Source organism: Dromaius novaehollandiae, chromosome 1 (genome assembly GCF_036370855.1).
Source record: "Dromaius novaehollandiae isolate bDroNov1 chromosome 1, bDroNov1.hap1, whole genome shotgun sequence".
Classification (NCBI taxonomy): domain Eukaryota; kingdom Metazoa; phylum Chordata; class Aves; order Casuariiformes; family Dromaiidae; genus Dromaius; species Dromaius novaehollandiae.
The window spans coordinates 148,232,837-148,257,134 of NC_088098.1; the positions used below are offsets into that span (position 1 = coordinate 148,232,837).

At 35.2% G+C, this 24,298-nt stretch overlaps 1 protein-coding gene across 5 annotated transcripts in view; it reads right to left on the minus strand.

Annotated features, from left to right (window-relative positions):
- The window catches only part of MGAT4A (alpha-1,3-mannosyl-glycoprotein 4-beta-N-acetylglucosaminyltransferase A), a 78,492-nt gene that overhangs the window by 38,762 nt on the left and 15,432 nt on the right, over positions 1–24,298 (minus strand). For all 5 annotated transcript variants that reach the window (XM_026103275.2, XM_026103276.2, XM_026103274.2 and 2 more), the window contains exons 3-5: positions 8,473–8,640; positions 5,637–5,777; positions 3,435–3,568 (exon numbers count right to left, since the gene is read on the minus strand). In XM_026103275.2, the coding sequence (XP_025959060.2) occupies positions 3,435–3,568; positions 5,637–5,777; positions 8,473–8,640 (443 nt within the window). The remainder of the gene's footprint in view (positions 1–3,434; positions 3,569–5,636; positions 5,778–8,472; positions 8,641–24,298) is intronic.

The window sequence follows — 24,298 nt, forward strand, 5'->3', positions numbered from 1 at the left end:
TGAGAGCAAGAGAGACGAAATACTCCTTTGTTTTCTATCAAGAGGTCTGCTGATCAAAGAGATCTATAGTTCAGGCCCAGAGCAAGGAGTGGTGAAAAAATCCAGGCTTGTTTATTTTTGCTGGAGTAATTTTCCATACTGTACTCTAATGTTAATACTTTCAAATCAGGTTCAGCCAGGTTTGATTCAGTATGCGCACTCAGTGATTAATTTACTAATGTTTTGTTCATACCAGTGCACAGGATGAGATCTCGTTGGGTGCTTGTGTCACACTGTGACCCAACCAGTACAGAAACTTTTCCACCAAAGTAATAAAGAAAAAAACTACTCTCCACAGAAGGAGGACAGAGAAAACATTATTGAAGATTAAGATCTTTTAATTAAGCAGCCACTATTTACAGAAAGAGCTGATAAAATAGTAGTGAAAGATATTCAAGGCTCACAGGTTATTCTAGCCTAGCTGAATGGTATGTATGTGAACCAATGGAGTAAGATTTGAATAAGCAATATTTAAGAAGTATAACACATGGACTAGCGCTCCAAGAACAAATGGTTGTTAAATTATTGCCTAATCAGATGTAATCAGTAGCATATGCTATTAACAAAATGATTTTGCATAGCTGAAGCATCTTCTGATTCTTTCTGAAATGATTTGCCTTTCTTATATGTTCGGTCAAATCAAGGGCTCATAGTTTTTCAGTATACATTGATTACTGCTTGTATAAAAGACTATGCTAAGATTAGCTCTGATTAATCAGCTAAATCAGCTCCTGATTAATGAAGTGGACAGACAATTATTTGTGATAGAAATATCTCTGGAATAAGTCTATTTTCTTCATGGGAACCAAGATCTCTCCACAGGGAGAAATCTTATTTAGAAAGCAGAAAAGTATTTTAATTTCTCTCATATTCAGTAGTATACATTTCTATTACATCTGTTGTTCAACTATGATGTTGTAGAGTATTTCAGAACCATGATTCCCATATTAATTACAATCTCTATTACGTACAAATATGAGACAGTCATTTTAATCTGGCGTTCACAGCTACTGAAACCTAGAGCTTATCGTTTATTCTGAAATTCTCATATAAAGTATATTTGTGATATTTGAATCATCGGTTCAAATCATCTGACAAGCCTATGAACTAGCTACATAGTGAAAGGGAGTAAAAAGATTTTAGGATAGAAGTATAATGAATCATGCCTATTTATTAGTCATCCTAATGAATACCTGCACATTATTCTGCAATGCAATTATTTTTAACAAATTGGAGAACAGACATATGTCAGTTACTGGCACAGTTGCACAGTTTACTGTTAAGCACTTCTAGTAATTATTTAAATTGGTGATTAGATATCACATCAATCCAGATATTTTAGAATTCCTTGAAATTCCAGTATGGAAATTTACTGTGTATAATTACATTTCTGAGAAATATCCATACAGTAAATGAATATGCAAATCTCTTCAGCAACTATAATGCATCTGTATTTACTAGCTCATCTGTTTATACTATTCATACTGTTTGCATAGGTGATTAGCCTTAATTTTCAACTTCTTTTCCATATAAAAGTCAAATTTACGAAGGAGGAATGGGATGGAACTGCTGGGGAAAAGAAGGATTAAAAAAGTTTTGTAGGGTGTTTAGCCCAAAGAGATTATAATCCGTGACTGTGGCTCCTAGCAATGCTTCTAAAACACTGTCAACTTGATTTCTCAAATAGACTCAGTAAGAAAATGCTAGTATGAGCCTTTCAAAATACCACTTTCTGTATAATTCCCTTCTAAAAAATACTTTTGTAAAGTCTTGCTATTCTTTTTGTTGGTACAGCCTATAGACAAAGTGCAGATAGCAGTTTAAAGCTTACTGGCAAAATTACATAACCTCACACTTTGACCATTTGTTTCTGCACTTTAACTGCACAATTGTTTAGCAGAGGCCGTTACCACGTTTCAGAAAATTTTGCTGCTATTTGAATACAAGCGTAGATGATCAGAGTTCTAATATATTTTTTATTAAGCCTTCATTAATGTACATGTTAATGATAGCAATGGTCTAGCGCATTTTAGGCTAAGAAGCCCCAGCAGTCAAAGCTATTTTAAACAAAGAAAAGGACTTTTGTTTTAAGAACAAACAGAGCTATACCAGGGCCATAGGCTTTCCTTAAAATAGCGGGAGAAAGCGCTCAATAAACCAACATGTTTCAACATACAGAAGGAAGCTGAAAAGCACAGCGTAACTCAGAAAATCACAGTATAGATCAGGACAAAGTATTTACTGCGCCACTTTATTAATTGAAAGAGTTTCCTGTAGCATTTACAAAACAAACTATAAGATACTGAACTTAAGAAAATATAAAATATGGTAAAAATGTTATCTCTTGATATTCTCAACCAGCGGATGTTTTAAGAACATTTTCTGTAGAAAACAGCATCTATTCAGACACATAGGTTTTGACTGACTGGCAGGAAAAAGAAAACAATGCAATATATATTAGAAGACCACTAGAGTCAGTTCTCAGGTACAGCTAAAAACCATTTAAACTTCTAAAAGAAAGCTTTAAAATGTGCTAATCGTAGAAGTATCAGCATGCCTATCTGCCTGTCTACACTTAGCCATTCCTGAATGGACACTGGCTCACATGATTAAAATGGCTTTCACAGTTATACATACCCAGAGAATCTACATTTTCATCTGTGAGACTCATACTGTCTCAACAGAGCACTATATGGTTACATGGAAGAAAGTCAAACATTTATAAAAAGTTCCCACATTCCAAGTCACACACTTGAGTAAAAGCATACAGACCAAAACAAGTATATGCAGTTCCCACCAGCCAAAAAAGTCATCTCTGAAATAAATTTTCCTTAAGATTTCAGCTACATCAGAACCAAATTGACCACACTGTCCAGCTGAACACTGTTTGAATTAATCCATGCAAAAGGACTGGACTTACAAAACAAAACTGTCTAGACTTTCAAAATGTCCAGACTGTCCAGAAAAAAGAAAAAACAAAACAAAACAAAAACCACAACAACCTGTACCTAACACCTCCAACTGCATCATCCATCTGATGCATCAGGACTAAGCATTAGCATGACGTGAACAGGAAGACTCATCCCTACAACACCATAGAGTTCCTTGGACATTATTTTGCTGTTAAAGGAACAAGATGACTCGCACATCTCTCAGTCACTAGGTAGAAGCATCAGAAGATCTGCAAAATAACCAGTCCACTGAATCTGTGTCCACTATTCCTCTGATAAATAGAAAGGGCTGGGCCCATCAGGACTATTTATCTCAACAACACAGAAGGGAAAGGCAGTCATTTTTCTACATATTGAAGTCAACGACCCAATCAGTTCCCAAAAGGAATTGTACTTCTAATTAAAGGCAGGTTAGAAACAGAATAAAAATATTAAAGTGATTACCTCTCCTATGAAGACAACCATAACACAATCCAGCTTCTCTTCAGGGGACAACTTATCAATAAGGGAGTGGAGAGTTTCTGTAAGGTAAGACTTGACTTTTCTTTTCACTGTAGGAATTCCCATTACAATGGAAACTGAAATCAAACAAAACCAGAAATGTGCTTTCAGTAATTTAATACACAAGATAGAAAAAAAATCTTGCTTCCTAATATAGCATTGCTTCAGAAATGCAAAGAGTTAAAAGACTGAGATAACACAGTAATTAAAATTAGTTTAAAAATATACCAGCAACATCAGGAACATGATTAACAATCATCACCAATGCTCAGAGCAAACACAGAAGGAAAAAAAAAAAGAAAGAAAGAAAGAAAGCAATCCTAGACATGCCAGACTATTGCATAGGTAATAATCAACAACCGTGATATTAATCAGGTAAGGCTGCACCAAGACTTACAGACTCATTAGCCTCCCTTACTTAGTTTTATCTTCAGAAAGCCATAACCATTCTCCACAACCCAGTTTCCCCACACAAGTATGTATTTTTAAATTCTTAGAAGCAGCATTTGAAAGTGACACGGCTGAAAAACTCCTTTACTTCCCTTGCATGTGATTTGAGTTCTTCTGGACACACAGAAGTCTAGGTCATCAGGATAGCCCTAAAACCCCTCACGGAAAGCTCTTATCCCCAGTAAAAGTGTCTCCAGTGCAAAGCACTCTGGCCCCAACTACAGTACTAGTCACCCTATCTTTCACACGACCATTCAATTCTCACGTTCCTTAACTTCCTCTAAGTCTTTTCTCCCTTGCACCCCACACTGCACCCAGGGCTGGCAGATGGGCAATAAAAGGATGAACCAGACTGCACGAAGCAGTAAGGGAGGTTGACACCAGTGCATTAAGTCATCTGTGTGAAATTATTTACCACATCATAAATACACAAAAATCAAAGAAATATTAACAATTTTGGTGAGCAGTCCTTATAGAACCTGCTTCACTTAGCAACTTCACATAACAAGCTCTGAATTTTTGAAACAAATACTTACCCCAAAAGCACAATGACCAGGAAGGGGAAGATAGCAGAGCAAATTTAACTCAGAATTTCCTCCTTTTTTATATATATATATATTTAAATAAACCTGATTCCATTTTCTATTTTGTAATTTCAAACTTCTGTCATATATTTCCAGTGTGATATAATACAGGATTTGTTTAAAATAAGAAAGGACTATGAGCCTTTTCCTTCCTGATTAACAGCATTGAAATAAACAGTGTTTGTAGTCAGAAAGACAGCCCTGTGGCATAAGTCCATATTTGACACACAGGCATGCTTTATGTTAAAGCAAGGAGGAATCAAACTTACTGCAGTGAAGAAAAAACATACAAGCTAGGAATAACTAAGGCTTCTTTCAATAGCAAGGAGGAGAAAAAAGAAAAAATTAAAAAGAAAGGGGGTTTAGATGACAAGAACGTGAGCCGTTCAAATCAGATGGCACACAGAGAAACAAGAATTCATAGGTGGAGCCTTCATGCCTAGAGACACACACACACACATGCTTCAAGATACATGAGCTTGGTTGGGCTTTACCATATCTTTTTGCTAGAGCTCCAAGAGTGGGATTCAGTGGAGCTATCCTAATGACAAAAATTCAGAATTTGTGAGGATTAAAAAGAAAAGTGATCAACAGTACTGCAGCACAATACTGAATTTTTTGATTTTTTTCTCCGATGTCCACATTTTATTGATGCAATTACATCTGATTATCCTTGTGCTCCCAACTCTAAGTTATACACTGAAATATATTGTTCAAAACAGCATAAACACCCACTCTAAGATAATTATATCCATGCATGGTTGTCTCACACATCTGAAAAGCCAAAGGGATATGTCCAATAAGCAGTTCAGACTCTGTAATATTTCTGTGCTTTGTTGCCTTTTACTTAATTACAAAAATTCACCCAAACTAAATGCTTCTTAATGTGTACCTTAACACAGGGTGGGGTGAGATCGAGATTATGCAGAAAAGAGCAAAACTGAAGCCAAACTCCTTTCATCTTGGATTCAGTGCGAATTCTAAGAGATATCAATATCACACAAACAAAATGAGATGTCCTTGATCTAACAAGTAATGCAGTAAATGACATAACAAAAAACTAAAAAGTCCTCCAGATACAAAACATAAAATAAACCTCATATCAGCATACCTCCTGTCCTTCCAAGGCCAACTTGCACAGAGGGTTGAAGGCTTCCTTCATTTTTCAACAAATGAGGCAAATGGTAATAGATATTTGGCACTTGAAGAGATTTTCTGCTTGTTAGCTCTTTTAACAATTTCAGTGTCTCATCTGCAAACATACATGAAATCAGTAATGTAGAAAATGCAAAGAGTAAGTTTTATGGAGTGGTAACTCAGGCACCAATCCAAGCTTGATCCTAATGGAAAAACAGAACAAATGATGCATTTTAATGCCACATCAAGTTTTGTGTACAACGGAAGTCTTTTCCGGTTTTAATTTTTAAAATAAACTATGGCGGAGATTGCTTTCCGCCCAGTAACTTTGCTGTGGATACAGTTAATATTTAGCTGATCATGTACAACTTACATTGTGTAATCACAGAAGTAAAGAATGTTCCATTTACTTATTTTCCAATGGATAAAAATGGGAGGCTTATTTATCCAGCTTATTTTGTACTTACACTTACAGAGCTCATCACCATGTAGAGATTTAAACAGCAAATAAATAACTTCAAAACTACAACTACATATGAGAATACATTTAACATCAGATACAAAACAAAAATAGCATTAAGTGTACCATATATTAAGGCTTTGAGTATGTCTCCAATAAAATAGACATTAGTATAAATTTAATTTAGTCCATTCAGAATATTTAAGACATTCCTTGCTGTTTATTAGAGTATACTGACTCTGAAAATGTCCAGGTGGCTCTCATAAAGTTGCAAATAATAGTTTTTAAATTCCCCTGCAATATATGCCAATTTTCTTACATCAAATGCAAAACAATTCTTTTTTCAGACATGAAAAGCACTACAGCATATGGACCTTTGAGAACTTATGAGCCTAATAACATCAGGTTTAGGTCAGAAAGTAGACTCAAGGTTCCCAAGAAAAATCTGAGTTCTGCAGAAGTGAGGAAAATAATTCCATAGAAGTCTCTCATTGCAGATTCTGAAGATAACTTCTTCAAAGATAGACTTTTTTTTTTTCTATTTGCAGATGAAACAAAGTTCCCAACTGCTTTTGATCTTGAAAAACACTTTGTAAACATGTGCCATAAGTAGAGATGCTAATTTTGATAGATTCCATCATGGGCAGTTTTACTTTTTCTGCTAACATTTCCTTTAGCTTCAAATGCAAAAGTCATCCTAAAATCCTCTCAAAATATGACAGCTCTTTGTGTGAATGAATAATGACTTATGTAAAACAATCTGGGTTTCTTCCAGATTTAAACACTGCAAATACTACACAGTATTACGTATACCTAGATACACTGAACATAGTAAAATCTACCTAATAGTAAATTCCAAGCATGAAAGCAATTCAGTTAAATTAATTCAAGATTACTGAAACAGCACTGATAAAATTAAAGAGGATCTGACCCAAAACCATCAAATTAAAAATATGCTGTATCAGACATCCTTGAGGCCCAAAAGGTATCTGTACATATTTGAATTCCATGTGGTTGAAAAGCAAAGAAAATGTCAGAATTGCTGCCATTTATTCACATGAAGAGATATCCGTGAGCTGACTTCAGCTGACTTCCCATCATGACTGGAAATGGAAAAAAGAGAATGCCCTATAGGCAGATGGGATCCAGACGGGGTAGAATGTTAAAAACATGAATCAGAAATTTCAACTCCCTATGCCCATATATAGTATATAATCAAGCTAACACATTTTTAGAAATAAATGTGACAATAGCTTAATCATAAATCCAGTATCAAATTTCCATGCCTCGGTATACTGTTGTTTGCTTTAACAGCAGAAACATACACACAGAAGAGAAAGAAGAGAGTCACAGATTATCTTAAATGTAACTTTTATCCATGCCATTCCTGGAAGTCCAGAGGACTAGCAGAGATCAAGATGGATGGACCATTAATGTCACACAGAGCAATTCATTATTAATATCAGCATAGAAAGCCTATAATTATAACCCTCAGGAAAGATTTTTTTCTGTAGAAGATGAAAAATATACACACATCCATAGCACAAATACAACCAGACAACAGATTTAAGAAATTTGATCCAATAAGGTAGTTCAAAAAAAAACCCAACAACTTTGGCTATTTTTCTCATTAGGCCAGTACACCGATGTTTTTGCAAACTACCAAATCAGACCTCTGGCCAGAAAGTTTATACATATTGTTGTTGATTTTCCACCTAGAAAAAAATCAAAGCGACTAAAGTAGCAGGACTGAATTAAAATGTTAATTGCAACAATCTGAGGAGTAGTGCTAAGGTATTTTCTAATATTGCCAAACACAGCTTCTACTAAACTTGAGTTTCAGCCTCAAAAATGGGTAAAAAAAAAATTTAATATTTAATCACTAGTCATTAAAAAGAGTGTTACCTTTACATTTTGCAAATCATAACCAACACTTTAGATAGCATATATGTTTTTGTATCTTCCAGCTGACTTTTGAACATACGTTAATTGCTTCAAGTTCATCACTTTCTTAAACACTCCTTGTTCATTTTCCTCCTCAAAGTCAGTTTAAAAAGTGATGTAAATTACTGTCAAAATATCTGCAGTATGTTAAACAAGTAACCAGAAGTTCCAAACTTTTGCAGCTAGGCACAGAGTAAGTATTCAGTCCCTAAAGACGTAAGAATGAAGAGTGGGTGGATCATTAGGATTGGAAAATGAAAAAAAAGAAAAGAGTAAAAGAGATACAAAGTTTTACATAACTGAGCTATTTGCACCCCTGAACAGTTTCATTCAGCTTTCTGGATACCATTTCTTAGTCCAGAGTTTTTTTTTTTTTTAAAAAAAAAGGCTCAATCACAGTTTGTACCTGAAAAATTATTCAGTGCATTCTTACTCCCATTAGTTTCTGCTACTGCACGCCTGAACTGCTCCAAGATAGCATTCAGCTCAGAAGAGCGTTGCAGAGTCCGATGCTCAGCTATACGAAGACGTTCCTTCAAAGCGTGAAATTCTCGTTGATACGCAATCAACTTTTCTAGAGAGAAAAAAGATGATCTGGGTTATTTTTGGAAGCAAACACCTACAGCCTGATCCAACAAGGGACAGGAAATGCTCAGCTGTGCAGCACCTGAAACTCAGCCTACGAGGGCATGGCCTGGCACATTGCCCCCTGAGTAGGCACTTCGGGATCTACACAGTGCACAGGGGGAAGAGTGAGCTGCACCAGAGAGGAATGCAAGGCAGGCACTGAGTGGGTATTGCAGCTCGCTGTAGCCATGGACAGGAGCGACCTTGGAATCCCCATTGCTCAGCACCACAACGTGATTTTGAATCCTCTCTTGAAACAGATGCCCACAAATCCTCTCTTCTAGAAAGCAGGAAAGGAGTGGCAACTTGCAAAAGGACAGGTATGTCTTTTTAAAGCCCTCTCTTTGTAAGAAAAAGTGGAATTTGACAATATATCAAACATTCCAAACACATTCCAACCTAAGTTTTAATTTAATGATATTGTCAATGCCTGCAAGACCAAAATTTTGATCAAAATTCTGTTCGTGTAGATACATGCACGCACATTCTTTGAAAGGAGAGTGTTGCAGAGTCCAAAGTGCAGAAGAAAACACTAAAACCTATTTGTCAATATCTGGCCTCCTATACCCTCACCATTCAGCAAACTAAGCATCTTTAATTTGTGCACCTTTCCTTCTTCCTACTGATCATTTCCCCAAATCTCCCGCTCATCATCACTTTCTTTTAGCTGATCTACAGACATTGACTAGAGTATCTTAAGTGATTTAATATTTTGTCATCCATATCTCAACCTGACAGTCACATCCATAGAAATATCTTTTTTGTTAGCTGCCTCTCCATCCTTAGCTCTTCGTACTGCAATGTTAGGCGAGCAGACTTTCTACAAGCAATTTGTATCTCTTTTTGTCGTTACGAATACAACACAGTAGTGCATGCAGTAAAAAAAGAAATACACTCAGCTTTCCTGTGTTGATTATGCTGCATTTCCTCCAAGTTCCTTCAATTTACATGTATTTTCTTTTTCTGTAGTGGGGATGTACTGTTCTGATTATGTTTTGAAAACATAATTAGCTAAAATGCCCTGTGTTTAGAAGACAGAAAAATAAAAACATAGTTCACTACCTCAAAAATGTTTCCCCTTGCCAACCTTCTTTTCCTTTTTTCACTACAGCCAAATGGTTATTGCTTTTGTGCCAACAAACCCTGAACACAGATGCTGGCCCACAACACAACGCTAGGCACAGCACACTAACAACTGAATCCAGAGGGCTATTTGAAACAACACTTGTTGCTTTAGTCAGCAATATTGAGATGGCCAGGAAAGATTTCTGGAGTTTCTGGCATGAAGGACATTCTTGCTTGGCAATGACAACTCAAAGAAATCAAACCAGTTACATTAAGGTTACATAACATTTTAGCAGCTAAATATGAAATTGCATTAGTGTAGATGCCACACTCTCAAGTATGCAAATGGTATTCCCAAAGGTACATTCCCTCCCCAAAATGAATGAGTGGTGGCAGGTTATACAGATCTCTGTTAATTTTAGTCTAAATGGGAGAGGACAGGCGAGCCACAGAAGGACATGCAAGTTTTACTGAGACCATCTATAGCAGTGGATAGTCTCAGAGCTGGGCTGCAGCATCAGGCCTCCCTTCCTGTCTGTATTTGTGCTACAAGGTAGGGAGTAGAAACTTTAACACGTCTCTCCATCTTTCCTACTTGTTTAAGAAAGCTAAACTTCTCTGAGGCAGAGCCTGTATTTCTCCAGGAAATACAGAGAGAACCCATGGCACCCACAGTTTGGACTCAAGCCACTCGGGTAGGATGAACTCAGGTCTTCCTCCCTCTACTTAAAAAGCTCTGATTCTTGGCAGAGATCATTTCTCTTCCTATATTTACTACAAAATACACATCACAAACAGCGGTCTCATGATTTTGGTGCTGTAAGGAACAGCAGAGTCCTGCAGGGAACAATTTACTTTAGGAGCAAGACAAATGGGAGAAGCACAACACTTCCGTGCCATCTCCACCTAGCAAACTCTATAATGCAAAAAAATCACAAATACAATTTTATGCTTATATATAATTATATGCAAATATAATTCTCTGCTTATATGCAGAGATGAAATTTTTTCTGTCTACCATTAAGATTCTTCTGTCTACCTAATCTAGATAGATAGTAAGAAAACAGAAATTTACAGGACTTTTGTAATTCCACAGCAAATTAAAACTCTGTCATAAAACCACAAGAAATTTAGAGGCTAACTGAAATGGCAGCTTTAGAATGTAAAGGAATGAAAACTATAATTTTTTGTTACGAATTACTAATAAAAATCACTTAATGAGGAGATGATACTTTCTGAGGAGGTGGCTGTTACAACACCTTTAATTTACGATTAATATAATACCTCAAAATAGAAAAGGTAATTCACTAATTTATTTTTTAAGAAACTTAAAATGATATGTATGGAAATAAACCTTTATTTTCATAACTTATCACAGCAGCTTTTGAACAAAGAACATTCAAAATATAGGATCCCACCTGTGGCACTGTGAAATTGTTTCCTATAGAAGTATTAGAAACTAGTTCACTTTTCCAACGCCCAGAGAATGGGTAATGGTATTAAATTTATGTTATTTGAGACCTCAAAAGCATGAATTCCTTTAAGGAATACTAGTTGGTTGATCCAAAGTAGGCAGCTTCTCACAATTACTTCAACCAGACATACCTGAGTTCAGGAGACTATTTTTAAAGATATCTGATTCCTGAAACCCATCCTTCAAAAACATACTACTGATTTTTTGTTAGGTCAAAACATTATTCAGACAAGTAAAAATGTAATCATATTTATAACCACTGCCCTAACAGATTTTTTCTAATTAATTAAGTAAAATGAAGTAAAAATCATTCTTTGTAAGAACTGAAGTCTTTTAAAACATTTACATCTCTAATACTAATAGAACTAGCACTTTTCCCATATTTGGAGATTAATGTGTATTTTGGTCTTTTAGGATCAGTTTTATGACTCCCTGTAGTTTAAAATAAATTAAACATCCCTGACAGTATTTAGCAGTTTTTTTTAAAAGGAGTTATGTCTTTGACATAGGTAGTATTTCAAAGCACTGATCAACTGCTGAGATACTTATTGCTTAAAACCAAAAAACAGGAGCAGCAAAGTTTATCTCATACTGAAATGTACTTCCGAAGGAGAAAATGCTTCTTAGGTTCTTGTAATACCACCAGTAGTGGTCACCCACATACCCCAGTTTTAGAAGAGCAAATGTCCCTGAAGACATCAAGAGTTTAAAAACATTCAAGAACTCTGAAAAATCAAATTACATTCTTAAGTACTTAGGCACGAGCCTACAAGACTAACTTTAAGAATCTATTTTTATTTAAGTTTTGACTTAGCTCCAGTTTGATAATTCCCTCCCCCCCCAACTCTGAAACTATTTGAAGGCTTTTTTTCTTCACTTCTGTTTATATAAATATTAGTAAAATCTTTTCATCAAAAAGTAGGATTTTGCAAGGAGAAGGAATTTATATAATATAAAGTCCCATTTATATTTTAAATTCTATTGCCTTCTTCACAAGGAGGAGAGGATCAAAAATTGCAAATGACTATGGAAGCATTCTCCAGAAATTCAAGGCAGTCTTTCTGAAATGTTTACATACGAGAAACTGACTGATACACCTCATGTATTAAAAAAAAAAAAAGTCAATGGTGTAGCCAATATTTTCAAACATATTTAACCATTTAATGTTTTATTGTTCAAAGGTTTCTCTAAAACCTAAAGAAATTTAACTGATTCTTTGTGAAAAAGCATCAAACCACTTCTTCCATCATTGTTATGATAAAAAGAAAAACACTGAACCTAATAGCATGAAAGAAACGGTCACAGAGATCAGTGATGTGTCACGAAAAAGTATTTGTTTCTAAGTAATAAGTAATAATACTCTAAGTATTATGAGTGTCTCTTTCCTTTCCCTTATGTTGAAACCTAGTGTAATTTGACAAAACAGAGGAAGGAATTCAGACAGCACATTGTTGACCTTATATAGCTGATGGAAGAACCCCAAAATACATCCATCCTCTGACAAATAAAACATCCCTCTTCAACAGCAGTGGTAGCAAACGTCAAACACATTTGGTCTCTGATAGTTTCAGCACATAGTCATATTTTTATTGAAGAATGATACATCATTTTATATTAAAGTGAGAAGGTGATTCATTTCCATACTTTGCTCTGGAAGCCAAGAAGATCAAATAAAAATAACTAGCCCTCATACTTCATATAAAAGCATTCTTGTTAAGAAATCATTTGAGAACTGAAAGCATTAATTCTTTGTCATTTTCATTTAAACTCTAGTAGATTCAGCAAAATCCCAGAAGTGAAAACCTAAATATTTTAGCTGGCTTGATGCTCAGGACTTCTTGGAAAATTAACAGTATGTCAACTCATTCAGTAGTTTGTTTTCTCAATTTTTTTTTTCTTGTTGCAAGCTGTTCTCCTAAATATGCAGAGCCTAGAATTTAGACAAGCTCACTTGAGAGTTGACACTGTATTTTGAAAATTAAAAATTCAAATCAAACTGTGAAGGTTTGCAAGTTTTTGACCAGAGATGTAATTTCATTTTTGCAGCCTACTCATCTTCCTCTGCAAGATTTACTGTTCTCCTATTAAACTATTGTAAAAAAATGTCATCACAAAAAGGCATTAGCCTAAGTTACAAACTCAGTCCATTCTCCTCTTAGCCACAGACATTTTTAATGACATCATTTGATTTTTGCTCCAAATTTAGACAGTTCATAAGCCAAGTTTTAAACCAGATCCCAATTTTCTAAACTCAGCAGGGAGTTTCTGAACATCTTAGTAAGTATACATCTGGTTTCTAAATTTTGGGTTTTGTATGTCTGGTCTAATCTGTTAATGTACTTCGACACATGATTTTAACAGCAGAGAGAGTTTTCCCTTAGGATAAAAAAAAGGGACATCAAAGTAAAGGAACAAGAAAACATGCTGTAGTTTCCATTTACAAAAGTATTTTGCAGATTATCTCAGCTTGACTGACATAGCAAAAGGAGTCTGAATTGCAGGTTAATTACCTGTACTGGCAGAAAGATCAGTATATTGTAATTCAAAATAAAAAATATTCTGAACGAAAACACAACCTATGCCATTCTATGGATATTCAGCTTCAGTGTTCTTAAAACCATCAACAGCTCTTAGGTTTTTGGTTCATGTTAGTTTTTTTACTAAAAAAAACTCATTTTGCTAAAAAGGTAGATGAGGTAGAGTCGAAAAGTGGACCCCTATAGAATCAGCAATGTTCTGCTATCTTTGGCTATCATAAATTTCACCATAAACCACTCAAAAAGAAAACAGATGGATCAATATTGAAAGAGGTACCTCAGCCACCTAACCTTTAATCAGAATGTACTTTTGAAACCCATATATACGTGTGTGTGTGTGTGTGTGTGTGTGTGTGTGTGTGTGTGTGTGCAAGCATGCACATGTACATAGATCTTAAAACAAAGTACAATCAAGTAGGATTCCTGGTCAAGATACTGGTATTATCACAGCAAGAAATCACTGAAAATACCCAATTCATTGTTCAGAAGTTTGAAGAACTATTTAAGATCCACCAACCAGGCCGCAGAAGCAATTTAACATTGTTGAGAGCATCTAAATACAATGCAGTCTTGACCAAAGCTGCACATACACTGATATGGGAATTCAGAAGGTTTTATTTACATATGTTTGGGCAGTAGCAGAAGATGGGCATAGAAGAGTACTTTGTGAGATGATATGCATGTACATCCACCTTCATTAATGTTGCACTGGAAAAAGGAGCTACAGCAACTATAATATCAAAGACGACTTTTTGTAACCCCCTGGAGGTGTCTCTTTGCTGAAATGAACTGAGTGGCTGTCAAAGGAACCAGAACCTACCTAAAGTAGTGAGTTTGCATTCCTGATGATCTCTGCAGTTTCTGACTTCATGTAGCCTGCCACTACATGCTACTGAGCATGTTAAGATAGTCTGAGACTCTACTTAAAAAATTGCGACTCTCTAAAATAAGAAAAAATTCTGTGTCTGTTGTGTAATATGCCCCCCTCTTTTTTTTTCGGGGGAGCGGGGGGGGGGGGGGGCGCGACATGGGACAGAATTGCATGAAAACCCTTACAAACTGAACAGCAGCCCAAGAGTGCTTCAGCACACAGAAAGAAAGACAAAGGAATTCTCAGTTAATATTGCTGTTCTCCCTCAAGAAGAGCCCTTTACTGACTACTAAAAAGAACAGTACTTCCAACATAAAAAGCGGTATGAAAGCATGGCGAGACATTATTTGTCTTATCAATCAAGCAGGCTGACAAATGTATTAAATCACAGGCCATTTCCACAACTGGAAATAGGACATATTGAACTAAGGTGACTGTATTTAAAAAAGCAAGCTGTAATTTACTTGAGAGCTCTGTGGCAGTACGGCTGGCTGCCTCTAAAGGCAGATGCATCAGAGACAACAAAATCAGAAAAAGCTTTATGACTTTTCCATATGAACAGCAGACAGTTGAGTCTTCCTTCAAATTGCAAATCAGCTAAACACTTACAGTAATGGATCTGCCCCACAGAGAAAGAAAAGCTAACCAGCCACAGAGTTGGCACTCCTGAAAGACAGCAAGGCAAGCAGAGAAGGCGTAGTGTTTTGCCACATTATAAGCCTGATTTATACTTCCTGCCGTTACCAAAGTGCATTTTTGAAACTCTCGCCCTCTTTGTTCATCAAATGAGAACAGGAAGAATGACTGCCTCCTGACACACAGACATAAGGTTTTGGTTTCCAACAACACATTGCACACAAATATTCATTTAGGAAAACAGTAAGAGCCAGAACAGATGCCTGATGCAGTCGGACATGCCCTCTATCCAAGAGGGGGATATTCAAATTCTTACTCAAATGAGGAATGTCTCACTGGCAACAGTACTAAATTCACTAATGTGTTTGTAACAGGTAAGTTTACAGCCCATACCGGTGATAACCATTTCAATGCTATTCTTCCATCCCTAGGGTTCCTCCTCCTTAGTTCCCACCAAAAACCTACCCAGCATGCACCTTCTAACAAAAAAAAGAATAACAAACAAAACAAAACAAAAGTTTCAGCTGAAGCATCTGTGCTACAAAATAAAGGTTCCACAGCAAATGGCTCGTTTTTTATATGTACCTTGCTGAAAAGTTATCAAAATGCAATTAAATAGATGTTCAAATCTGTAAGAATACACTATAGTAAGTACTAATTCAGTCACTTATGTGATCAGTTACTCAAAAACTTTTACTCCCATTATAAAAAAACCTACAGTGATTACCATGATGTCATGTGTCAGAGACAGTAACAAGCCTCATGTATTAATTCCAGTTACACTTGCATCAAGAATGTTAATCAATTTACCAGTTGATACGAAAGAGAGTGCTTAATGGACAGAGAGCTTCCACACCGAGACTTACATAGAGTCAGTAGGTGTAGGAAGAGCATGTTACTCTCCAGCGGGTTAGGAAGTTGTCAACATGCCAGTCAATTCAATCTGGCAGTTCTATTACAAGAAGGTTTCTTTATTTTTCTTACATAAGATGTAAAAATAAGTTCTGCATTGCCTCTACAATCAGTTCAGATCCTTTCGGTAATGCATCAAATCATGTTGTAAAGTAAAGCAGTATCCAAGTCAGCAATGACAATGCCTGCACTGATCTGCACTTCATTCCCACAGGGACGTACAAAACATGTATTTGTTTAGACAATGCTTGATTTATAATATCCAGGTACCTTCCAAGCTATGATATGTGTAGTATCACGTGACCTAGTAGTCTTCCTTCTGCCTTACACCCAGATTTTCTTTTTAATTAAAATCTTCCTATGCTAATACATAGCAGGCTAAATTATTTGCAGTGTCAATCAAAGGGAAAAGAGACTGAATTCCTCTAGTAAGTCAAACAAAACTCTTCTTACTATACTAACACTTAAATCATTTTCATCATCTTAAAATTGAAGCTTTTTTGACAAAGGCTAGATATCAATTTTGGCAGGTTTCTGCAAAACTTAACTGTAAATACAATAACCCAATACTGTGGTACAAACTCCCACTCTCATTGATACAATACAACCACCGAGCATCCAAGTACAGATGCACAGACACGAGACACATAGCAGCATTTACTGAGGAAATTTGAACATCGCTTTCATTGCATTTTGGGAAGTGACTCCAGGGTTCAGAAGATATTCATGAGGCACAATGAAGCAATGTGCTCAGCAGTGCCCGACTGCGGGGAGCTAAGGGAGAGGAATCATCAAACCGATTACACAAATGTGGCCAGAGTTCTGTCCATATAAAAGAGATATTACAGAGGTTCCAGAATCCAGCTGTGCCATAGAGACTTATGAGAATGGCCAAGCAGCATTATCAGACATCAAACCTGTTGTGTATACGCACAAGTCATACTTACACCGAACAATGCCAAACTAAGTGAAGTGTAAAGAGGGTCTTAAATAATTTGGCCAAAAAATCTAAGTTGCAATGGTGTTTACAAATCAGACTCTGATTTTCTGTCTTGAAACTGCCTGAAAGTGGATATATAGTGTCCTTGAAGTGTTACAATATATTAACATGGATGACTACTCTCCATGAGCTAATTAGCTTCCTTACTCCTTAGTGAAATGAAAACCTTTTATAAGCAAGTTATGATGAGTTATAAAATCTGAAGCAGAAAAGTAATCAACCATGCAAATATAGAATAAGGCAATATACTGTAAATGGTAACAGCAGACATGCTATAAATAAAAGCTCTTAAAGAAACCGCTCAAGGTCAAATTTTATCAGTCCTACTTGAACACTTTATTCAGTGCGCCTTTTTAGTTACAAAGTTTGCAGCTATGGCTATTCATAAAGTTATTTTATTATTTGATTATTTTGAAAGAATCGGACAACACGAAGTTTTGCAAATTTACTATTGTATGGAATTAAAAGCAGTAAAGTAAGGAAAATAATTTACATATCAAGAATACATCCTACTAATCACAAAAATACATCCTACTAATCACAAGAATACATCCTACTAATCACAAAAAAATTTTCTTGCTTGATGAAACAGTAAAAAAAACATATTTAGGAAAACAAGAGGACAAATCATTCTTTTATCCTAATCTTGTTATTCAAATTGTCAGGAATTTTCAGCAATCTGGTAGAATTATTGTTTATTGCCCTTGTCTTCCACATAGACATTTATTTATTAGAATTAGGAGCATTGTAAAAAAATTGCTTATTTCTAGTAGCATTTGCTGTGAAGGACAGCTACTCTTTTTGAGTGAACTTTCCAAAGCTTTTCCTCCTTACTTTAATTTTAAAAAATAACCAAAGAATTTTAATTATTTTTCATTGCAACTTGTTCATATTTTGCACTTCAAAATCAGTACAAACAAAAAATGTTTTTTGTTCTTTCACTGATTCTAATATACTAGCACAAGTCTGAAGTGTTTGCTTTGAAAATTTCAGGGCCTGGTCCAATCAAGGTCCAGATATTTTTGTTTAAACATTCCTTTGCAGCAGGAGCTGAAGTTGTTTTCACTAAAACTTTTAAAGTAATCTGAATGTGATCTTTTATAATATCTACTGGTAAAACCTTTCTATTTTGAAATGTAAATTTCAGAATCAATTTATCTGTGAACATGCTTTTAAAAAAGTAGAAAACCCTGCTTTAACACAGATTCCACTATACAAAAGCAGAAAAATAGAAGCAGTACAAAACAGATGAGATTCCTACAACCTGCTTTCCCCCATTTTTCACAGTATCGTTAATAAAAATATACTAAAAGTAACTTAGCAATCATAACAGTTACAGAATGAATCATCTTCCTGGAAGACAAAGCAAATTTAAATACACAAACTTTGTTTAAGCAGTGAATAATGTCTCACTGAAAGTTACTGCATGGCAAGGTAACAAGGAACCTCATATCCTGATTAGTATTTCAACAGTACGAAGTTTTAAGAGGCTCATATATTGCAAATTTTTTTTTCAAGAAATGAAGTTGTTAATTCAAAATGTAAAAGCTGCAAAAAGTTATCACCATGTAAAATGTATACATTTAAACAGAATTCACACGAGTTAAAAAAAATGTAAATTTTCCTTATTGCTTTGCAGCTACCTCCAGATGAAATGTTCAAAGGATTTTATGATATAAACCAGGACCATTTTAAATAAAAAAAGACAGATAGACTCCCTTTATAATAAGAGTACTAGATTATCACATTAAACTGTCCTTCTGTGAATCCCAAGTTATTCAAGTAAAATAGAGTATCAGCAGCTTCATTTTCCACTGGTAGTGCACTTTACACCAAAGAGGCAGATTCACATTACTTGCAAAAGAATAATATGACAGAGGAACTGCAGGACACACGAGTTTGCATCACAACCAATTAATTCCAAGAGTACTTTTTCCTCTGTGACTTGCCCACAGCACTGGCAGAAAATTCAGAAGTGCATATAACCATTCAGACTTTTCTCCATTTTCATCCTCATTTTTAAGCAATTCCTTGATGCAGGAGAAAGGATGCTCTAATCCTTCCTCTTTCCTTCAGTGAGGGAATTCACCTTTCTGCATTAGCAGGCTACATATGCACATTCACTTCCAATTCAAACAGAGATTAGCCCACAACAGATTTCAAATATGTTTTTAATCAAGGAGAGTTCGTGAGGTGAAGAGTTTGTATCTATCTGCCAAGCAGGGTCCATAAACCGCTATGTAATATTTCTGCTATATATTTTAAGCTGGACAATGGCTTATTTTATTATTCTCCTTAACTTGAGGAGTTAAACTTAATGGACCTTCTCAAATCGTAAATCCCGGCTGATGGGCCTGTATACATCAACACTAAAGCTGAATCACCACTGAACAACTGAACACCGAACATTTGTTGTTAGCAACAAATCCTCCTGAACCAAAACTGAAAACATTTGTTATTGGGCTGTGCCCAGAAAGGTAGTCAAAACTGTAACAAGCATCAATGCAAATAAAGTTGTCATCCTCACCTCCTTCTGTAATAATAAAACTATTTTTGCCTAGTTTCTACTCCCTCAGTATACATGTGGGTCTCAGAAGGATCACTGAACTTAAACATATGTAAAATACTTCCTTGATTTTTTTTTTTTAAATTTACACACTGGTAAATTCAAACCCTGATAGTAAGCTACTCCTAACTAATCAGAAAGCCAATGAAGCCAAACTAGAATCATGACAACTGATGAATGATTTTCCTAATGGGTATTTTGATAGCTGGATAGAACAACCAGGAACAGTTTTAAATGTTTCCACCTGCAATTGATCACCTTTGCCTCTCTATAAAAATTGTACAATACAGAAAGGCCACAATTTAGAAAATTTTCTAAAATGCTATAAAAATCCCACGATGACTCCATTCTCAAACCTCAATCGATGAGAGCTGACAGAGGGTCTGAACATTACTCTGGACAAGAAGAATATAAAGAATAATGTGTCAGAAAATCCAACCACCCACCACTAAGGAGGTCAAGTCAAAAGAAGCATATGGTGTTCTGTCTGTGCATTGGCTTCAGACAATAAGGATAATTAAACACATGATTTGTTTGGGAAGAGTTATTGGCAGCATTTGAGCTGACGGTCATCTTTTAAAACAAAACCCAACAAGCTACAGTGAGGGGAAAAATAAAGAAATCTCACATTTACAATTTGTCTTGATTTGACTGTTAACCTAACTAGTGTTTTTGCCTCTTTGCCTAGCAAATGACACTGCCCAGGACTCTACAGACCAATATAACCCTCAGGGCTTTTTAGGTTCCATCTATTTGGTTTTTTATTTTATTCCCATTGCTGAGAAGCACTGTTGACTGTTACAGCAATTCTTCTTTAAAGGGAAAGTGGCATAAAAAGGTCACTGAAATCATACGCAAAATCAGTCCCACAATAAGCAATCAGCATTTAACACATCTCTAGCCCTGAATAGAAACAATAAGGAATCAATACAAGCTTCATACATTGTATTCACAAAAAGCCAAGTACTTCAAAGAAAACAGTTCTAACTTAAAGATACAGATTTCCCCCTCACAATGCATCTACATAGAGTTTATAAAAATAATATAACAATCACTATATATAAAAGAAATCAGCTCATGTGATACTACAAAAATCAGATGTCATACTAGATTTGCAGTATCATATGCAATTTACTATATCTTCGGGGCTTTTTTTAGTATCTTAAAACAAGTTGTATCCAGTTCATTAGAACAAATAAAGATTTCAGTTTTGAGGGAACACACTTAATTTTATTAAAACACTATCAAGAGACCAAAAAGACTAACAATGCTTGTAAAATACACTCTGTTAAAAACAACAGTTCTAGAATAAAATCAGTGAGGATTTTGTTTTGTTTTTCCCCAACTAAATTTCTGAACCAGGCAAGTTCATTATGTTACATCATAGTTCAGTAATGAATCAAAACACATAGAGCTTCACACCTATCTGCTTTTCTCTCAATATTTCAGATGTTTTCAGCTATTTTAAATTTATAGCATCTTCCACATAGAATCATTCACCCCAAAGGAATAGATAGCACAAAGAGTTCCATCTAGGAAATAATAAAGGAAGAGCTTAGTAGAACATGCAATCCATTGAATTTGTATAATTTGGTTATTAACTTTTTACAGTGTCAGAAAATCATTGCCTTCAAACAATCTTTGGCAAAAACCTTCACTTTAATATTTCTGTCTTGCACAAGACTCAGATTAAATGTACAACAGCACAAAAGAAACTAGGAAATGTTCAGTAGTAACCTCACAGTATTACCTCAAAAATGGGAATATGATTTCCAGTGACAGGTTTTTCGAAGATCATTATGTTGTGATTGTTTTTAAATAAATTACCAGTTAAAAAGCTGCACTACAAATCTGAATAAAAATCTTACGCAGAAGAACTACTGCTTAAGCAAGCATGAAGTTCCAGTTGGGTAAATGTTACAATCACAGCACTGAAACACACTCTACTTTCAAGATATGAGATGGTTTGAAATTTAGACTGCCTTTTTGGTAACACTGAAGAACTAAAGCACATAACTTAAGGAAAGCTTTTCCATTGCATTTTTATATACATAAAAACCAAACAATCCATTCTACATTTTCACAGAAAGACGTGTATTAAGCATATGTGTTGCGCCCATTTATTATGTTTGCTCTCATCTCTATACTTTCGTCTCATTTAGTTCATATATATGTTATTGTTAACAGTAACCAAAAATATATTCTTAAAACTATACATAATAGCTAATTATGCTCAGTTCCAACAAGATCTATGACAGAGGCTGCAATTGCTTATGTGGATCCTCACAGTGTGGCGTTATAGTGATGAATAGTTAGCTCTGTGTGCTATCATAATTTTAACATTAAATATAATAACAAAAACTAATCCTGGTAAAGCACTGCTCTTTCATATCTGCTATAAGAGAACAAGAGAGACAACCCTTTCACCTGAAATACCTACAGAAGATTTGCTGACAGTGTAAACAAATGTAATTACCCTTTAGGTGATTCAACTCCTTAAAGTCAGTTTGAGTAGAAGAAATCATCTGTGACATCTCGTGTTTCTCTTCAGACCTTGACCAGCCAATATTTTCAGCTGCTTTCTACAAACAGCTATGCGTACTGATCTTAAGGTATCAAAACAAAATATACATGTAGTCCGATCATCTCAAATGTGTGTTTGTTTTTTTTTAATTAAGAAATATTTCTCTGTATATCACCTCTTTATAAGCTAATAAACTTCTAATTCAATTTACTAAAATCGTGCTCTTTGCTATAACAAAACTCTAGAAAGTAACAGCTGGATCTTTGATTTTGTTGTTATAGACTTGATAAGTAGGTTAAAATTGCAAAAGGGATCCAAAAGAGAAAAAGAAGTCTCTGTAGAAGATTGTAATAAGAACATTTTTGTTGAAAATGTTTATTATCCAAATGCAGTGTGCACAAACAGCAATCCATTTTTCCAAATCAATTTGGTAATCATTCAAGCTTCCTCTGATCTTGTCAGTCACATCTTGGGAACAGCCAGTCATTAACTAAATCTGCATTTTACAGTTTTTCAAAATCTTTTGCATATCTGATGCCCCCCCCCATTTACTTCCTGCTTTAACATCTACGGTTATAATTAGATTTTAAAATTAAATAGCTAAAGTTTTAGTCAAAGGTTGCACAGATTATTCCTTGTATTCATACCATGATACACATTAGAAAATTCAGGAAACCAACTGATATGAAATCAGCTCACTTCCTTCCCTTCTCCAGCTATCATTACACACAATTAAATTGTTGTGTTGCTCACATTACACAATGTTAATTATACAGCTGGAACCAAAGCCAACCACTGCCTCCCAAGATGCCTAGTGCTGATGGACTCCCTGTTTCGAAGGACAAAATCAAAGATTCTTGTTTAAAAATTGAGATTTAGGTGCAAGTTCTAGTCCTTTCGTTCTGCAAACATCCAAGTTAAGCAATTACTAGAGCTCAAGTCTGTCATCAATATTCTTGAGGGTCACTGTAATACAGACAAACAGAGCTGTATTTGGAAAACAAAATCAGGTACTCAGGTTTAGAAGTGATTATCATGCTAATGCGCAGTCATGACCACTGGTGATCACACTCAGGCCTATAATTATGGCATTGAAACAATTCAAAATTCACCCATAGCTGGGCACCTGAAACTAATTTAATCTCAACTCTGACATGGACTCAGTCCATCGTATCTGTTTTGTCAGCATTTCACAGCCTTAGCTTTCATATAAACGAACAACAACATGAGAACAAGGTTAAAAATGATGGCTGTTTTTATGCCAAATAATACGCTTCAATGGATCAGAATTTCAATTGCGGCAAACATGAGGTTGTAAACAGAAAAAGAATATTCTGGAAGCAGCAATTAACATGTTTTCACAAGGTTAGAGAAGCCACTACGGGGTTTTCACCTAGATTGGCTAAAGCCATTGGAATGCATCGCACAGAATGAGAAGCTGAAATGTCATATTTTTCACTAAAAAAGTCTCCCAAATATTCAGTGTGAAAAAACTGACATTTTAACTTTCCCAAATCAGCATTTTAATTACATATTTTTAATTATTTTTTCCATTATATTACACTACTCTTCATCAACATTATTCAATATTAGTCTGTGACGCTAAAATGCCACATGGAAATATAGTTCAAATAGGTTTGTATTTCAAATGGGCAAAGGCTTCCAAGCAGAATTGTAACTTTTGTACTGGTCCTTTCTTTAACCAAGAAATGAACAGTTCATGGAAGATTTAGCCCAGCGTAGGAATTACTCCTACAGAAGAAGAGATGCAAGAAGCATCATGTACCTATAAGCTGCATTTTAATATGGAGAATTGAAATTAAAGATTTTTTTCATTTTCCTCTATAGGAAAGACTTTTTTGCTAAAGTTTTGTTCAAAAACCCTATTTTGCATCATAAAAAATTGTGGATGTAAAAGTCCATGTCTACTTTTGAAAGATGCGAACGATAACACCATGGGGTACAAGCTTTTAAATGTCCTATTACTTTTCACCCATTATTGCAATATATATACAACTTT